Consider the following 18,139-nt stretch of genomic DNA (forward strand, 5'->3'; position numbering starts at 1 on the left):
ATGAATGGGTGGGTAGATGGATGGGTGAGTGAATGAGTGGGTGGATGTGTGAGTGAATGGGTGGGTGGATGTGTGAGTGAATGGGTGAGTGGGTGGATGAATAGGTGAGTCAATAGATGCATGACTGGGTGGTTGGATGAGTGGATGAATGGGTAGGTATATGGATAGGTGAGTGAATGGGTGAGTGGATGGGTAATTGAATGGGTGGGTGGATGGATGAATAGGTGAGTCAATGGATGCATGAATGGGTGGGTGGATGAGTGGATGAATGGGTGGGTAGATGGGTGGGCGAGTTAATGGGTCAGTGGATGAATGAATGGGTGGATGGATGGATGAATGGGTAGATGGATGAATGGATACTGAGTAGATGGATGAGTGGATGACTTTGTTCTAAATCTTTGAGCCGAGAGCCACATCTGAAGCATCTTAGCATTTAACAAAATGCCTTATAGGGAATAGCTGTCCATAGAAGCTTAATGAACAAACACTTTCTAATCTAATTTAATCCAGTCAGGGAAGGCTCCAGGAAGAAATGGGACTCCGAGTGAGCCAGGGGGCTGGGGGACAAAAGAGCCATCCACTCACCTGGGGCCACCCCACTGTAGGACACTCCAGAGACACGAAGGAGGGGGTTTCCCTCATGGTCCTTGCCCTTCACCTTGAGGTAGAAGCGCTCCTTGGGGGTGTGGAAGGGTGGCCCGCCCCACAGCTGGTGGGTGGAGCCATTGGAGAGGGGCTTCATGGGCAGGGTCAGGAGGGGCTTCCCTGAGCTCTGTGCCAGCTCCACCGAGTCTAGGAGGCCAGGTGCCTGTAGGCCCGTGGAATTGATCACCAGGGAGATGGGGACCCCTGCAGAGGGAAGGTGAAGAACAAAGTGCTGGCGTCAGTGTCTGGTTCTGTGATCTGCCTCAAGTAGGGGCCCTTGAACCACACCCCAAGGGTCCTGCTTGCCTGGCCCTTCCTACCTGGTTCCTCCTTCCCTACATACCCTGGTGCTGACTAACGCTGGGGGTGCATAGGTAGAGAGGGACCTTGCTACTGTCCGTGGTGCTGAAACGCCACAGTCGTCCAACCACGGCTTCCCAATGGCTGCATCCCCTTTGTCTGCACTGACTTGGAGTCCCATGGAGTAGAACTGTCCCCCACCCCATTAGCTCTGGTGTGGGTCATAATCAGACAGGCTTCAGGGAATGGTCTAAGATAAAGCAAACACCAAGTCTGGGGACTCCAACTTCTGACCAGACTCTCCCCATGGTCAGGTTTTCTTTGGTTTTCTTTACTGTCTTGATGGAAATGTGGTACTTTTCACACTATCCTAGAAAAGGCAGAACTGGACTCCAATTTCATAATATCTTTAAAAAATTTCTGTCATCCAGGCTGGAGTGCAGTGGTGTAATCACAGCTCACTGCAGCCTCAAACTCTTGGGCTCCGGCAATACTCCCACCTCAGCCTCCCAAGTAGCTGAGACTACAGGTATGCACCACTAAACCTGGCTAATTTTTTAAATTTTGTAGAGATGAGGTCTTGCTGTGTTGCCCAGGCTGGCCTTGAACTACTGGCCTTAAGCCTCCCACGTTTCTCTTTTAAAAAAGTTATCATGACCTGGCATGGTGGCGCAGGACTATGATCCCAGCACTTTGGGAGGCTGAGGCAGGCAGATCACCTGAGGTCAGGAGTTCAAGACCAAACTGGCCAACATGGCAAAACCCTGTCTCTACTAAAAATACAAAAATTAGCCAGGTATGTAGCGTGCACCTATAATCCCAGCTGCTCAGGAGGCTGAGGCAAGAGAATTGCTTGAATCCAGGGGCAGAGGTTACAGTGAGCAGAGATTGAACCACTGCACTCCAGCTTGGGTGACAGAGTGAGACTCCATCTAAAAAAAAATTGATCTTGGATGTACATCTTTATCAAAAGCAGAAACCCAGCAAGGTCACATGTGGCCTCCTGCAACCACTTCCACTGGGGACAGGCCCTGGGGACAGGTCAGTTTTCAGTCCCCATACCATCACTACACGTAGGATATCTTGGCTCTCCTGACTGAACAGTAGAATCAAAGTTTCCCTGCTTCTTCCCTTTCTGCTATCAGCAAAACACACAAACTGAGCAAGCAGACCCTTTTCACTTTCAAGATATGACTCCCAGTCCTGGCAGGAAAACTGACAAGGGCTGACAAGAAAAACAAACATCAGAACAGACAGACTCGAAAGAAAGCACTGAAGGTCTGGCTTGCACCATTTTTGGTCACTGTTCAGGGTCCAGAGTCAGCCTGACCTGATCCAGGCTCCTCCTAGGAGGAGCTGAGCTGAGCTGGTCCCTGCAAAAGTCTCCAAATGGCCCCATGACAGGGACTACATTTTCCCATCTATAAATGGAGACCTTTGACCTGGCCACCAGATGGTATTTTCTAGCGTGGAGCTCAGGCAGCCTGCACCAGAAGCCTGCCTCTGTGCCCAGGCTTCTCCCAGTGGAACCTTAGTGAGCATGCAGGCATTGTTGGACCCTCGTGGGTGGTTTCCAGTTGGATGCCTGTGCCTCCACCCTCAATATCCCCCTAGGCTCCTCCAACCTTCCTCAGTCTTGGGACACCCAAACGTCCCCCAGGACATTCCTTCCTTTGGAGTAAGGCACTGCTTTCCTTTTTGGTAAGCCGTCAGCTCGCTGGCACATGTTCTTTCATTGAACTGGCCTGCTGTTCACTGGAAAACTGAAGAAGTAGGACTCTAGGCAGATTTGTTTTGACAAAAAGAAAGGAGAAGGTGTGAACTCAATAATAAAGGGCACAGTGTAAGTGTCCTCCAGGACACTGACTTTGGAGGCAGGAAGGATGTTCTAAAGGTAAACGTCACAATGTCACCTGGCTGGGGCTAATGGAAAGAATGCTGGCCTGGAAGCTCAGTTTACATCGCTGTGGTCTGGGGGCACAGCCCCACTTGGCCTCCTGTACGGTCCCTTTCACAGTCACACACAGCCAAGTGTTCCCCCTTCACTTCCCCCTACCTCCCAAAGCCAAGACCCAGGTCTTCAGAGGCAGCTCAGCACTGTCTGTAGGGTTGGGATACTGTACCTTGCAAAGGCCACTCGAGGGTGCGGTTGAGGTCCAGCGAGGGCTGAGTGGAGAAGCCGGCTCGGAAGTCAATGTTGCTGACGCCTGTGATCCTCACGGAATGGCGGCCACTGCTATAGACCTAGCACAGGCCCAGGTCTCACATCACCAGAGGATGGGACCCCAGCACTCCAGCTTAGGGCAGGAGGTGACCAACCTGACCCAGCCCTGCATCAGCAGCTGGAATCCTGCTTTTGTAGACACATGGGCAACTTACCTGCTCCCAAGGGGCCCAGCACAATGCTCCCCAAATGAAGGAGCTGAAGCCCCAGCTTATGACCCCAACCTGAGCAGCACTCTTGAAGCTGTGCTGCCCCTCAGCTCGCCTCAGCCCCTGCAGGCCCTGTCTGTCCCCCTGCACGTCTAACTCCCTGCCTTGCCCTCCCCACTGGTATTATAGCTCTTGGCTCAGAGGCGCTCAGAGTTTGAAAGGCAGGTGGTGGTACTGTCACTTTACCTGCAGCACCTAGCACAGTGCCTGCAGAAGGTGCTCAATAAATGTTTGCCTTGTCAGCAGAGACCCCCACTCTTCCAGGACAGCAGCCTGCCCATCCCAGGATGCTCTGTTGGGAGCCAAGCTGGCCCGCAGTCCCTCACTCCCAGCACCTTGTATATTCCAGCAGGCCCCTCCTCTTCCTGCCAGCCCTGTCCCACGGAGCCCTCCCAGCAAAGTTGCTCTTGCTTCTTTTACACATTCTTCACAGCTTGGTCATGCACCTCTGAACCCTGAAGCCATTTCTCCAAGTCCTTCTTAAATGTTCCCAAACTAACCCCAAACCACTCTATTTCTTCTTACTGGTACAAGGCAGAATGCCCTTCCTCTGTCCTTGACCCTGTACTTCTATTGATATGACCATATCACCACCCACACTCTAGCCATCAGCTTCCCGAGGCCACAGGCTCCCCAGGGCAAGCAGGAGGAAGATGGTTTCAGCCCAGTGAAGCTAGTCCACTCTTCTCCTGCAACCCAGTGCCCCTACCTTGATGGACCACAGCCCGGGATGCTCAGGCTTAAAGGCTACCACCTTGGCCGAGTCAGGGATGTTGAGAAGCACTTTGACGCCCTCGTCCTCCTGCAGGATCCTCCCTGTGGAAGCCCCAAGGGCTGCTCAGTCCCTAACCCTTTCCTGGGGGTGGCAGGATTCCTGCATGTCTCCAGGAATCCACAGTGCACCAAACACTAGCCTCAGTCTTCCCAGAACTGACAAGGTGTCTTGCCTTGAGCCGCTGCCTCACTCCACGCTCCACCCTCAGGGATCCCCAGAGGTGGGCTGTGTGTCTGGCCTCTAGACCTGGGTGCTCACGACATCCTCAGAGCGCCATGGGGCCAGGTGACCACATCTGAATCACACTGCCCCTGACTCTGTTGACCTTGATGAGCACTCAGCACCGGAGCCCCAGCTTCCCATCCATACGATATGCTACGAGTTCTCACCACCATGAGAATCCACTGGGGTACCATGGAAAAGACTTGGGGAGAGCCTCACGATCCAGGGAACGCCATTACTTTAATTCCCATCATCAGTTGCCACGGCCCTCCTGCTTCCTCGCACACCACGGGCACCCTCTCTCCACTTCGTGCCCCACCACCCCACATTTCCTCATTCCTGGAGCCTCATGTCTGCAGCCCTGCCACCCTTGGTCTCTTTCTTTTTTCCATCCTGGGCTTTCAGCTCAGTCTTGGGGCCAAAGAGGAGGCCAATCCCGGGGTGGTCCATACCCAGTGGATCTTGGACTTCAATCTCAGGCCCTGGCCCACTCAATGAGATGGTGACCTCCTTCAGGCTGGGGTCAAAGGGGAGTTTCCACGTGTGCTCCCCCTCCTCCTCGTGGTCTGCGGACAGCAGGTGCACCTTGGAGGCCTGGATCGCTGACTCCACCCACTTCAGCACCTGGAGGCAAGTATGAGGAGCTGATGCCAGCAGGTGCCCACACTGCCTTCCCCCTCCCGTGGATTTTAGGCAGCATACAAACTTTCCAGGTTGCCCAAGGCCACCCCACTCCCCCATGTCCAACACCAGGCCCGATTCACACATGTGACCCTCCTGGCTTCTATAGGCTCCAAGCTGTGAAGCCTGAATTCAAGCATTTGGAGGACTCAGTGCAGAAGGAGCAAGGGTGTGTCTCTTGGTTGGAAAGACTCTTCCCCACTTCTCCACCTGGCCTCCTCCCACAGCACCCGTACTTCCTCCAGGTGCCTCTTACACACAATGAACCCTGGAGATCTGGAAACTCCCCCAGACTCAAGTAGTTCATGGCTGATTATCCCAGGGGCCTCCAACTGTTCTCCCACCAGGGCGCCATGTTTCCTAAGCAGGACTGAGAGGCACTGCTGCAAAGACTTCATGTCTCTTTCCAATCCACAGAAGTGAGGAATTGCTGGATGGATTTTTGCAATGTTGAGAAATCCTAAATCCCTGGTTTCTATAATTGATTATTCATTCTGAAATCTTACATCCTTTGGACAAGTCCCACTGAGAATCCGATAAAAGGTAAGGACCCTCTGCCTGAGATACCATCCTATCCCTTAGACACACATTTAGGGTATGACTTTAGGAGGTTCCCAAACTCCCTCAGAGATACTCCCCCTACAAAAACTGAGCACAGACTTATTTAGTTTCTCCAAATCCTGACCATGGCCTTCAAGACCCTCTGTTCTATGGTCCTAGGCATCTATGCCAACCCAAGGTCACTGTGCCACCGCCTCTCCCTGCCTGCTACGCTGGACCCCACTCCTCCCACAGGCAGCCCCCACCCACACATGCCGTGCTCTTTGCAGGAACGCCCTGCCTCCTCATTGACCATCTCCTTGCTATTCTTCAGCTCACTGCTTGAAGAGGCCTCTCTAATCCTGAAAAGGCTCTGTTCCCTGATACATACTATTTTGCAGCAATCTGCACTCCAATCACTCACATTTATTGGATTTGGGCTTCTCATCCCTACTGGCCTGGGAGCTCTGTGGGGGCAGAGACCCTCTGCTGCACCCATGTGTGTCTCAGCCCTGAGCTCATTGCCAGGCACAGAGTGGGTGCTCGGGAGGCATCTGCTGGCTGTGTGAGTTCAGTAGGACATGCATCTCCTGGGCAGAGCCATCAGGCTGGCCTTAAGTCCACTTCTCAGGCACCTCACTCCACATCCCTCCTTTCCCCAGCTCACGCCTCCTCCTCTGCAATAGCCAAGTCACCTAGATTCCAGCAAGGAAACCAAGAAAGAGGGAGAGGAAGGGGGCCCCTTCAAGTCTGAACCTTCTCTTTCCAGGCCAAGTTATCTCAAAGAGCGTCCATCCTGTGCAGACCCTAAAACTGAAACACAATGATCTCAACCATAAAATTGATACCACAACCACAGAAAGAAAAGAAAAACTCCAAGTGAATTCTGAACCCAGTGGTTCAACTATCCTTTCTCAGTAGGAGGACAAGAACTATACAAAAAAGTCTTTAGTTAATAGATTTAATTTGGAAGAACTATCAGCATTGGGATTTTGAAACCATTTTATGTATCTTGTTGGATATATAAAGCAAATAAGCAAAGATGTTAATATTTTCGGAATCAAGATTTTTTTCTTATAAACAAATGTAAGGGAGAGCTGCAAGTATAAAATCAAATGAGCTAAGCAAAAGATTCACAATGTGAAATTTGAATTGGAAATATCAGTATAAGTTCTCCAGATAGAGATAGATGATAGGTAGGTAGGTAGGTAGGTAGGTAGGTAGGTAGATACATAGATAGATAGATATAAATAGAGCAATTGATCCAGAAGCAATGATGGCCCAAAGTCTCAATATCAATGATCACCACCAGTACCCAGATCTTGGTTTCTAAATACCTTTCCCCACTAGGGTTCCTTGGAGAAATGGCTAATTCCAGGTCTGGGGCAGGCAATTTATAAGGTGAGCCTGGGATGATGGGTTATTCCATAAAACAAAGAAGTTCTCAAAGACAAATAAGGACATATCAAAAGGACATAGGAACCAGCTTGAAGGAGCTCCCACTGACTAAATTTGGGACAACTTGCACCTAAAAAAGAGTAATAACTGTACTCAATTGAAACACATTGAATAATATAATCCATGTGCACATAATGGTACTCAAAAAAGAGAAAGCAAAATTCAAAACAGTAAAACCTCCCCTGACACCACTGAAGTCACTCCTTAATTGAAGAGAAAGAATTAAGTATGATTCCATGCCTTTTCAATAGAAATTGTACTTCAGAGAAACCAAATCATCCATCACTTTTGATGCATAAAAGTTCTTCTTCTTGGAAGAATGCCCACTCATAAATGTGGGAGGAATGATGCAGTTAGGAAATCATCATTTTGCAGCCCCTAATGAAATAATCATTTCAGGCAAGAGTCCTCAGTGGATGCTAAAACTATTAGATGAAAGGTTGATGGGAACTAGATGTCCACACAGAGCCAGAACATTACCCTACAGACCACTTGAGTCATAAAGGCAAAAACACGGCCCAACCATGCAGAGAGCTGGCTGTCGCTACCCTCACCCAGTCATCAAACTTATCATCAGTAATAATGGGATGCTCAGGCACTATTTGCTTCCTGGTGTGATACAACAGAAGACACACTCAGCACCAACTAGGAAACATATATTCCTGCCAGAAAGGTCAGCCTTCATCGAATCAGGCCTTTGGACTCATCCAGTTTGGGGGAAACACAGGGGATTAAAAAAAAAGTTAATGACACCACGAGGAAATAATCAGAAGACTCTAGAACATGGGACAGGGTACGAATCCATGCCTCTTCAACAGCTTAGTGTCATAAAAAAAGAGCTGATGGCTTCAGACCAAAGAGGACTTAATAGACATAACAACCAAAAGAAACGCACAGCCCTTGATGAAATCCTAATTTGACAAAAACTGTGATCAAAGACAGTTTGAAGACAGGGAAATTTGAACATGGGCTGTGTATGGGATGATACTAGGAAACTCATTAATTTTATTAGATGATATTGTGGGTTATGTTGAAGACTATCTTTTTTCAGAAATCCATGCTGAATTATTTATGGATAAGGTGTCATGATTCAGCAAAAAGTATAAAGAGATAGATAAAGCAAGTCGAGCAGAAATGTAAACAATTGGTGAATCTAGTTGGTAGGTGTTTTCTTTTTACTTTTCTGTACCTTGGAAATTCTTCATAGTACTTTTTTATTAAAGTCAAGTCATTTAAAAATAACAAGTATGCAGCCGGTCACGGTAGCTCATGCCTGTAATCCCAGCACTTTGGGAGGCCAAGGCGGGCGGATCACCTGAGGTCAGGAGTTCGAGATCAGCCAGGCCAACACAGTGAAACCCTATCTCTACTAAAAATATAAAAATTAGCCGGGCATGGTGGCAGGCGCCCGTAATCCCAGCTACTCGGGAGGCTGAGGCAGGGGAATCGCTTGAACCCAGGAGGCAGAGTTTGCAGTGAGCTGAGATCGTGCCACTGCATTCAGTGGTATACTGTTGCTTGCCAACTCCAAGCTACTGGAAACGCTTCCTGAAAAGCTGTCTGAAGAAGAAAGGCAAAGCCACATTCAGCCTCAAGTAGAAAAAGTTCTGTGATTGATTAGCAATGTCTGCCACAAATGTGGGTTTTGAAAGTGGTGTCTTGCATGCTACTTATTGGTCATTCTTGCTCTAAATATCATAGTCCTTCAGCTCTGCTTACCATGCGATCTTCTACAAAAGGGAAAGGAATCAAAAGAATTGGAAAATGAGAGTTTTGTTTTTTTTTTTCAGACTGAGCTAGAAGATACGTGCCTAGAAGTTTATGGCTAGATTTCAACTATCACATGATAAGAATTCTGTATTCTGAAAATGCATCTGTTTTTATAATTGGAGCTACTTCATTGTTGTGTCTTGCTTTGCTTTCTAAGTAATGTGTCTCTTGAAAAGGTCCCACCTGTCTTAGCCAAGGAATGAGGACAAGGTTCTTCGTCCATGTGGGGGTGGACAGAAGGGAGTAGCGGCTGAGGACTCCCAGCTGGAGAGACCCACAGAAGCCGGCCGAGCATGTGAGGCAACTCCCCCAACAGCAAAGAGGCAGGTCCGTGACCACCGTCCCCTTCGCCCGAGCCAGGTCTTGTCAGGGGTCAGGAGGGAAGCGTCACTGAGCAAAGCACCAGTTGACAATTACCCAGAGGAGTGACACCCGCTACTGTGTCATAACTGCTGTAACAAGCTCGCTCTAGGATGTTCTGATGGAGGGAAGATACTCAGCAATTCAGGCTACTGAACCACAGAGAAGGCTGGGACACAAGGCAGAAAGCCAGTGACCCACAGGATGGCCTGCCCTGTAAGCACAACCCCACCTGGGAGTTGGGGGGCTGACCCTTTGCCCACAGCAGGGCCAGAACCCCTGTAGGGCCAGGCCTGGGGGGGCATTGCCTTCTCGGCCTGTGGTGTCCCCAGGGTTCCGGCGCAGAGAGCCTTCATTAAGCCAGTTCAATGTTTAGCTGGCGAAAGCAATGGCTTCCAGACATTAGAGGGTCTGGGGGGCCAGCGAGCCTGCAATGCACTGGGGCTCATCTCTGTCACCGATGGGGAAGGAACGAAAAATCTGGCACTGCTACCCCAGCCAGATGGCTGCTGCTCGGCCCTTCGCAGCAGATAAATCATCCCCAAGGATCGTCCCAGAACACTTGACAGCCAGGGCGGCTGAGGAAGCAGGGAAAGAAAGCCAAGGGGTGAATGGGCCTCCGAGGCAGAGATGAGAACACTGAGGATGGGGCTGTGGGTCCCAGGCGCTGTGCCAGCAGGCTCACGGTGAAGTGCCAGAGAGAGGACCCTAGTCTGGGGATTTTGCCCCTTGCCAGCTGGGTACCCTGGGCACTCACTCGCCCTAGCAGAGAATCTTTTCCAGAGAGAGTTCCTACTCTTCAGGGGGCATTGATGGAACTGAGGGGCATATCCTGGGCTCCACACTGAAGCACACGGGGGTGGGATGGCATTTAGCCATCTTACCAAGGGCTTCCTGTGCATGGCTTCCTCTCACCCTAGCTACCATCTCACCAGGTAGGGGCTCTCGTTAACCCAACTGCACACGAGAAGAAAGTGCGGCCCAGAGAGGTTGAGGACTGTGCTGGAGGTCACACTGCAGGTAAGTGGCAGGGCTGCAAGGCCTGAAGCCAGGCCTCTAGCCCTGGAGTCCAAGCCCTAACCACCTCCCCCTGGGAGGGGTCCAGGATGAGGTCATCTCTGGGCCCCTGCTGATCAATTAATCAGAGTCACCTGGTCAGATGCTCCCCCAGCAGCTCCCCGTCACTCCCCCCATCTTCCGCCCACCCTTACTGTCTTAGAAGCACACCTCTCTCCCAGCAGATGCACAGAACCTGGGCAATTCACCCTTTGTGCCTGCTAGTGCTGAACATGGGAAGGCTCCCAGCCCACAGAACTGGCCATGCTGAAACGTGTGTTGTGAGTTGTGGGGTGGGGGATGCAGAGGAGGGCAAGGGGTCCAATGTCCTCCCGGGAAAAAAAGATGGAGGGGCTTTCCCAGGCACAGGGGAGCTGCAGGACAGGCAGGTTTGCCCAGCTCTGCCACCTCCACCCCCACCACTCTTGGGGCTGGTGACTGTATTGGGCTGTGTGTCTGCCGGGGAACTTGGGGAAGGCTGTGCTGGCACAGCAGGTGCTTGGACTTATCTAAGATTTAATAAAAAATGCACACCTTTGGGGCAGGTTCAACGGACCACGTTACCTGCCTCTGACATGATCCCTTGCCTGTTTAATGATTGTAAAGGCTCCAAATTTCCCCTGCCAGGGAGAGATCCTCACCTTCCTTTAGTTACCCTGGAACCCCAAGGGGTGATCCAGGTACTAGTGAGGCCACCTTCACAATTGAAAAAAGTGAAATGCTCCAAAGCAGTAAGCCCCAGCTGTGACTGATGGCCACCTCCGCACCAGCACTCAGAGCTGCACCTGGCCTGGGCCTCAGTAAACAAGGGGAAAAGAGTGCATGACGCCTCTTGGGCTGCACTGGATGTGCTCTGAAGAGGTAAAAGGATTAACGACACAGGCACTGTTTAGAGCCTTTTGCAACTTCTGGGGAGTTCTCCCAGCTGGAGGCCCCTTGGCTAGGGTGAAGGCAACATTCATCTCTCCTGGGAGGGTGACCACAGCCCTGGCTGCCCAGCACCTTCCCAGGCTTGCCGAATGTCTGGGAACATCTGGAAGGGGCTAGGTCCAAGGCATTAAGCTAAAGAACGACAGAGCTCCGTGTCCAGGAAGGAGAGGGATCCAGGCCCCTACCCAGAGGCAGCCAATTCTAGCCACTGGTGGTCCTACTGAGTCAGGCGCGTGCTGCCCGGCCAGACTCTCACAGCAGAAAGCTGGCACCACAACCGGGAGTAGTGGACTTATCCAGGTTCCCAGACTCAGGGAAGAGGCTTACGACAGCCCAGCCTCACACCTGGGTGAGTGGCCCCCATCAATCTGCCCAGCTGCCCTGTGTCTGATTTGCACCTGGCAGGAACCCAGTTCCCATGCAATTGGCCAGATAGTTTTCCCCAAAAGCAAGAACCAACCCATGCCTCCACTGTGAAACGCCTCCCACCCTTGCTTGGGTGACTCAGTGCCAGGGTAGGCTGATACGCCAAAAAATGAAGCCTAAAGTGTCGCAGAGAACCACAAACGCCATCTGTCAACAGGGAGTTAAGGCACGCTAATCTAAACACATCCCTGGAGATAGCTCTCTGCAGCTCGTAAATATACACACACAAAACCCTCTCCCAGAGGCAACAAAGCAGGACTGGCTTGAGGCCACGGCCAGGCCCGCCTCAGACACCCTGCCTCTCTCTCCTTCCTCTTACCAGGGACTTGGGCACCAGGGACCCTGTCCATTCACCAGCTATTTACCCAGCACCTGCTCTGAGCTGGGAAATGTAAAGTGCTGGGAAGGCCGTGGCCATCGGGACTCACAGTCCAGCCCCTGGAGACTTCACAGCCTAGTGACATTTAATAATCGCAGTTATAAAGTTACGATTATGCAAAGTAGCACAGGGAGCTGTGAGGGGCACAGAAGGAGACCTAATCTTTTTTTTTTTTTTTTTATCAGACGGCGTTTCGCTCTTGTTGCCCAGGCTGGAGTGCAATGGCGTGATCTTGGCTCACTGCAACCTCCGCCTCCCAGGTTCAAGAGATAGGAGACTTAATCTAGACAGGAAATCAAGGAGGGTCTCTGTGAGGAGGCCCGCTGAAGCCAAGACTGGGAAGGTGAGAAGGAGCCAAGAGAAGAAGAGCTGGAAGAACGGGCCGCACCAGCAAAGGCTCTGGGTGGGGAGGAATGTGGGACATTGGAGAGACAGCAGAGAAGCCAGCAGGGCAGCAACAAGTTTGGGCAAAGGGATAACAGGAGGACCAGAAAGGCAGAGGGGTCAGATAAGGGGCTGGATATTCTCCAGGGGACAAGCAGGAGGGACCTGGTTGTGAGGTGTGCCTGAGCGGAATCCAGTGGTGTGTGGGAGCCACTGGTGTAGGCTCAGGAAAGCTGAGTGTCAGCATCACTTCCCAACTCTGACTTGGAATCAGCCGAGGTGGGAGTATTTACACCATGGAAATGGGCGTGCTTGTCCTTCCCAGAGAAAGCATTGTTAATCATTTCCCAGCTGGCTCGTGGAAGGACCCTGTGCTCCTGGGAGGGGATGGGAGTGTGGGGTGGAGGGAACGCAGGGACAGCCCTGAACAGGATGATACCAGGGAGCCCTGAGGGGAGGAAGGACAGACCCCTGTCCAGCAGCAAGACTGGGCGGCAGGTGCCTGCGGAACACTGGGCTCTGAGTGAACCCACATCCTGGCACCGTAGGCCACACAGCAAGCCAGCCCCTCCCTGGCCAGTGCCCAGCACCACTGCCTGAACCTGAGAGCTCCTGTGCTCCTCCAGCCACCCCAGGTTCCCTGACTCTGGGGAGACACTCAGAAGATGCCCCATACCCATACTTCTGCCACATTCTCTGGGGCCACCTTGTCAGCCTGGACCAACTGCTGAACCCAGGCCATCCCAAGGGGCTGAGTCAAGCCTCAGCCTCTTTACCTGCACAATTCTGCCTGGAAACAGGGAAGCACCCGCCTTTGGGACAGGTGGAAGGGTTTGGCGAGATGAGATGATATGGTGGTACCTGAGCACGGCGCTTCCTGTGCCTGCCACAGGCGTGCACCCAGCGCTGCTCAGCTATCTACATATCCCTGCATCTCTGGGGGATTGGTTGCCATTCAACCATCTGGAGCCATAGGGATGGTCAATGTCCTCACCATGCCCAAGTGACGGGCTCTGGGATGGTGCCTCCTCCCGGTGCTCACCTCTGTCACTTGCTGCTTGTCCAGGTGGAACACCTGCCCAGAGCTGGTGGCAGCGATCTCCTCATAGGCCAGGTAGCCAGGATGGGTGCGGTCGCCACAGTCCCCCGTCAGCACAAAGACCACCTGGAAGATGGACATGCAGCCTGCTCTCAACTTCCCTGGCCAGCTGCTTCAGGGGTGAGCAGCAGGACCTCGACCAGGGTGGAGTGACCTGGAGTGGGCCCTTTCCTCTGTCTGGCACATGTATAGAATGACACGTGACACATGAATAGAAGGGAAAAGAGAAGTACCCATCTCACGGGGATCAGAAGCCGATGCAGGATAAGTGCTCAGCACAGGGCCAGGAAAAGTAGGTAGTTCCATATTGGGAAGTGCTATTGAGTCAACAACAAAGAAGGGTGTGGAAGTCGATTCATCTCAGAGTGGCCCCTGGAGGCTGCAGAGTTAGAAGAACCTTGAAGAACCCAAGCAAGTTCTAGACGCGGTGGCAGAAAAGCAGTCTCGGCCCTTTGGATCTTGCCCAAGGATGCCAAAGAGCTGGCCCTTCTCCCTCCCTTGATCACGTCCCGTCTCACAGCCCTCACTGCAAAAGCCAGAATCAAGGGATCTGACAGGTCTTCCAAACCCTGAGACAATGGCAAAGGGGACATGAATGGCAGAGACCAGGAGCAGAGGCGATGCCGGGAGGAAGATGGGTTGCCTGGACTTTGATGGGGATGAAAGGAGTAGGTGGTGTGGTCTCCATCAGGAATAAGCTGCGCCAGGGAAGTGTGAACGCTGGCCTGGGCCTAGAGCATGAGGGCACACTCACACCTCCTGGGCCAACTTGGTTCCGAGGCTCTGGCCACGCATGGCAGAGGCTGGACCAAGGCTGTGGAAGAGAAGTGCACAGCTCTCTCTCCAGGTGGTGGCTCAGGTGGCGTGAGAGACCCCAGCTTCCTCGGGATCCCCTGGGGGACCCCACTCAGGCCCCCAAAGCTGGCTCACCCACCTGTGATTGTTTGAGCTGCAGGAGACGTAACAGCTCTTCCTTCTTGTGATAGTCTTTGGCGCGGGCATCCGAGAAGACGTAGATGAAGGAGCCGGGGTTGGCAACCTCCACGGCAGCCTTAATGGCCCCCACACTCATCTCCGGGCAGTCACCACCTCCCTGGAGGGCAGGAACGTGTCAGCAGCTGCCACCTGACTCCTCCAGATGGGACCCACCCAGGGACACCTCCAAAACCATTGGGTGTTGGGAGTCACTTTGAACTGTCACCCACCCAACCAGTCACTTCCTTCCCAGGGACATGATATAACATCCAACCTGCTTTAACTGTAGGCAAGCAGCATCATTCATTCATTCATTTATTCACCCATGCAAGAGTGACACGGGCCCACCCCCACAGAAGGCAGTCACTACACCAATAAGCGCAGCACCGTGCCAAGTACTTCGAGTGGGCAAGGATGGAGGGGGCCATGGGAGCAGCTAACAGATGGCCTAAGGAAGCCATACATTTGCCCAGGAGGAGGGAGAGGTAAAGGCTGGGCAAGAGGGAGTCACTTGAAGCTACCTCCCCAAACCCTCTTGGTGGGACACAGAGTGGGACAGAGGGTCAGGGAACAGTGCCCACCTGCACATAGAGTTCTCTCAGCTCCCTCTGAAACATCGCGGGGTCCGCTGTGAGGGTCACTGGGCCAATATCTGTGGAGAAGAGAGAGGGATGCCCAGATGGGCTGGGACTCCTAGACACACAGCCCGGTGGGCTGGTTTGGCAGTGACACGAGGATGGATGCTCAGAGGAGCTGAGGCTGGCACGCAAGACGGGGAGAGATTAGGAAGCAGCTCTCGGAGCTGCAGGATCAGACCAGGAAGCGAGGTCAGACCACTCTGCCCTGTGCCCAGCGCCAAAGCAGAGACCAAGCTCCAGGGAAGCAGAGGTGAGGCAGAGGGCAAGCCCTAGCTCCCCGCACCCCGGACAGCAGCACCCAACCTTTGGTCACCAAGACTCCCCTAAGAACCCCCACCTCCACCATCCCGCCGGCTGCCACTCAGTGGGGAAGGAATTCCAGGAAGACAAAGACACGAGAAGCAAACAATCCATTTTGGGACACACAGCAGCTCTCCAACACCAGCTGCTCAACAAGAGAAAAACCTTCCAGAAACCCCATCTATGGATGAGCTCATTTTAAAAAGAACAGCAATAAAAATGACAAAGATTGACGGCATTTGAGGTTGGCAAGGATGTGGAGCAACTGGAACTTTCATTCACTGCTTATGGGAACGCAACACGGTTTAACCTCTTTGGAAGACAACGGAAGTTTCTAAAACGTTACACATGCACCTACCATGGGTCCAGCCATTCCACACCTAGGTATGTCCCCAAGAGAAATGAAAACATATTTTCACACAAAGGCTTGTACTCAAAGGTTCATAGCAGCTGTGTTCACAATAGTCCAACACTGGACACAAGCCAGATGTCCATCATCTGGTAGAGAGATAAACAAACTGGTAAATTCACAGAACCAGGTTGTCCTCAGCAATAAGACAGGACGACTGACGATACAGGCAACAACAGGGGTGCCTCCCATGCGAGAGAAGCCAGACGCAAAACAGCACATACAATATGGTTCCATTTATAGTAAGTTCTGGAACAGTCAAAATTAATCTAAGGTGAAGAAAAACAGAACAGAGGTTGCCTGAGGAGCTTGACTTGGAAGGAACTGTCTGAGATAGAAACATTCTATATTGTGATAGGAGTGTGGGTTCCTCGGTGTATCATTTGTCAAAAGTGTGCAGCTAAGATCGGAGCATTTCAATGTATGTAAATTTACCCTATAAGCAAAGCACTAGAACAAATGATCACTGAGTAGGGGTTGGGGGTGGGAGGAGGTACAGGCGAGACGAGAATGACGGGGCTGTTAAATATTTGGTGAGGCTGGGTGATGGGTACATGGAGATTCAGTATTCTCTTCTACTTATGTTGTATATATTTGAAATGTTCTCTAATAGTTTTGTTTTGTTTTTTAAATAGCAGTAATGGAGATCCACGCCAACACAAGACAACACTAACAGTGCTGGACAGCAGGGCTGGGGTTGTGGAGAGCCTTGTGGATAAGCACATAGTGGCGATTGTGCAAGGTCGTGTGGACATTAGGTTTCTTAGGAAAATATTTGAGTCCTCGGTGAACTCTATGTATTTTATTTTATTTTACTTATTTACTGAGATAGAGTCTCGCTCTGTCACCCAGGCTGCAGTATAGTGGCGTGATCTTGGCTCACTGTAATCTCCACCTCCCAGTTTCAAGCGATTCTCTTGCCTCAGCCCCCCAAGTAGCTGGAACCACAGTCACGTGCTACCATGTCCAGCTGATTTTTGTATTTTTAGTAGAGATGGGGTTTCGCCATGTTGGCCAGGCTGGTATTGAACTCCTGACCTCAAGTGATCCACCTACCTCAGCCTCCCAAAGTGCTGAGATTACAGGTGTGAGCCACTGTGCCCAGCCTCAGTGAACTCTAATAACAGACTATTTTTAGTTCAGCAATTCTAAGTTCCAGTCGCTCTAAACAAATTTTCATTCTCAGCAACAAGTCGGCAGATCTCAGTCTTTCTTAGAAAGGAAAGCCTGTAGAATTATCCAGCATGTCTCACAGTGATCAAGGATGAGCTGACGCCAGCTTTCCCCGGGGCCCCTGCCCCTCTGCCCTGTGTTTCTCCATCTTGTCCCACCCTGCCCTCCCTCGCCTGCCCGGGCCATCACCACCACGTCCTTTCCTCTGAACTCCACAGTAACGAATTCAGCCCAACTGCAGCAGCTCAGTCCTCAATCGTGGAGCTCAGCCAGGTCTGACTGGAATCCTTCATTTATCCTTTTTGGGCTATGCGGCCTCTCGGGCAGAGCTCACTTCACTGCCCCAAGCCTCAGTTTCCTCATCTGTAGAACGAGGCATGTAACACCACCATTTCTCCTGACCAAGAACCATCGCTGTGAGAATTCAGTGAAGCCAGGTAGCTAAACCCCTGGCACGGAGCTTAGCACGTAGCTTGGCATGGAGCAAAGGCTCAGCAAATGGGAAGAGGATGTGCTGACTTGAGCGTGCACTTGGCCAGGCTCCAGCGGGTGTTCTCACACAGTGAAGTCAAAGACAGTCTCGCTTCAATATGAGGTCCTCAAATTCTACTTTGACTAAGAAGAGCAATCATTTTACTCAGTGCTGGTTATTTCATTGTTAGGTAATCACACATGTTCATTGTAAAAAGAAATTAACATGACATGAATGATAAGGACAGTCACTAAATACCTTGTAAGCGCCAGGCCATGCCCTGAGATACTTCCTGTGTATCAGCTCACTGAATTCCTCCTAGCACTTGGTAGGTCCAAGTCTTTTTTTTTTTTTTTTTTTTTTTTTGAGACGGAGTCTTGTTCTGTCACTCAGGCTGGAGCACAGTGGTGAAATCTCAGCTCACTGCAGCCTCCGCCTCCCGGGTCCAGGTGATTCTCCTGCCCCAGCCTAGTAGCTGGGACTACAGGTCCCTGCCACCACACCTGGCTGATTTTTGTATTTTTAGTAGAGGCGGGATTTCGCCATATTTGCCAGGCTGGTCTCAAACTCCTGACCTCAGGTGATCTGCCCACCTCGGCCTCCCAAAGTGCTGGGATTACAGCAGGCATGAGCCACTGCGCCAGACCTTTTTTTTTTTTTTTCCTTTTGAGACGGAGTCTCACTCCATCACCCAGGCTGGAGTTCAGTGGCACG

General features: G+C 51.6%; 1 protein-coding gene across 1 annotated transcript in view; it reads right to left on the bottom strand.

The window, feature by feature from the left end:
• The window catches only part of HMCN2 (hemicentin 2), a 172,740-nt gene that overhangs the window by 137,229 nt on the left and 17,372 nt on the right, over positions 1-18,139 (bottom strand). The window contains exons 2-8 of the mRNA XM_026457114.1: positions 15,015-15,085; positions 14,393-14,551; positions 13,402-13,524; positions 4,828-4,999; positions 4,088-4,194; positions 3,069-3,189; positions 586-849 (exon numbers count right to left, since the gene is read on the bottom strand). Of these exons, the coding sequence (XP_026312899.1) occupies positions 586-849; positions 3,069-3,189; positions 4,088-4,194; positions 4,828-4,999; positions 13,402-13,524; positions 14,393-14,551; positions 15,015-15,085 (1,017 nt within the window). The remainder of the gene's footprint in view (positions 1-585; positions 850-3,068; positions 3,190-4,087; positions 4,195-4,827; positions 5,000-13,401; positions 13,525-14,392; positions 14,552-15,014; positions 15,086-18,139) is intronic.

Source organism: Piliocolobus tephrosceles, chromosome 14 (genome assembly GCF_002776525.5).
Source record: "Piliocolobus tephrosceles isolate RC106 chromosome 14, ASM277652v3, whole genome shotgun sequence".
Classification (NCBI taxonomy): domain Eukaryota; kingdom Metazoa; phylum Chordata; class Mammalia; order Primates; family Cercopithecidae; genus Piliocolobus; species Piliocolobus tephrosceles.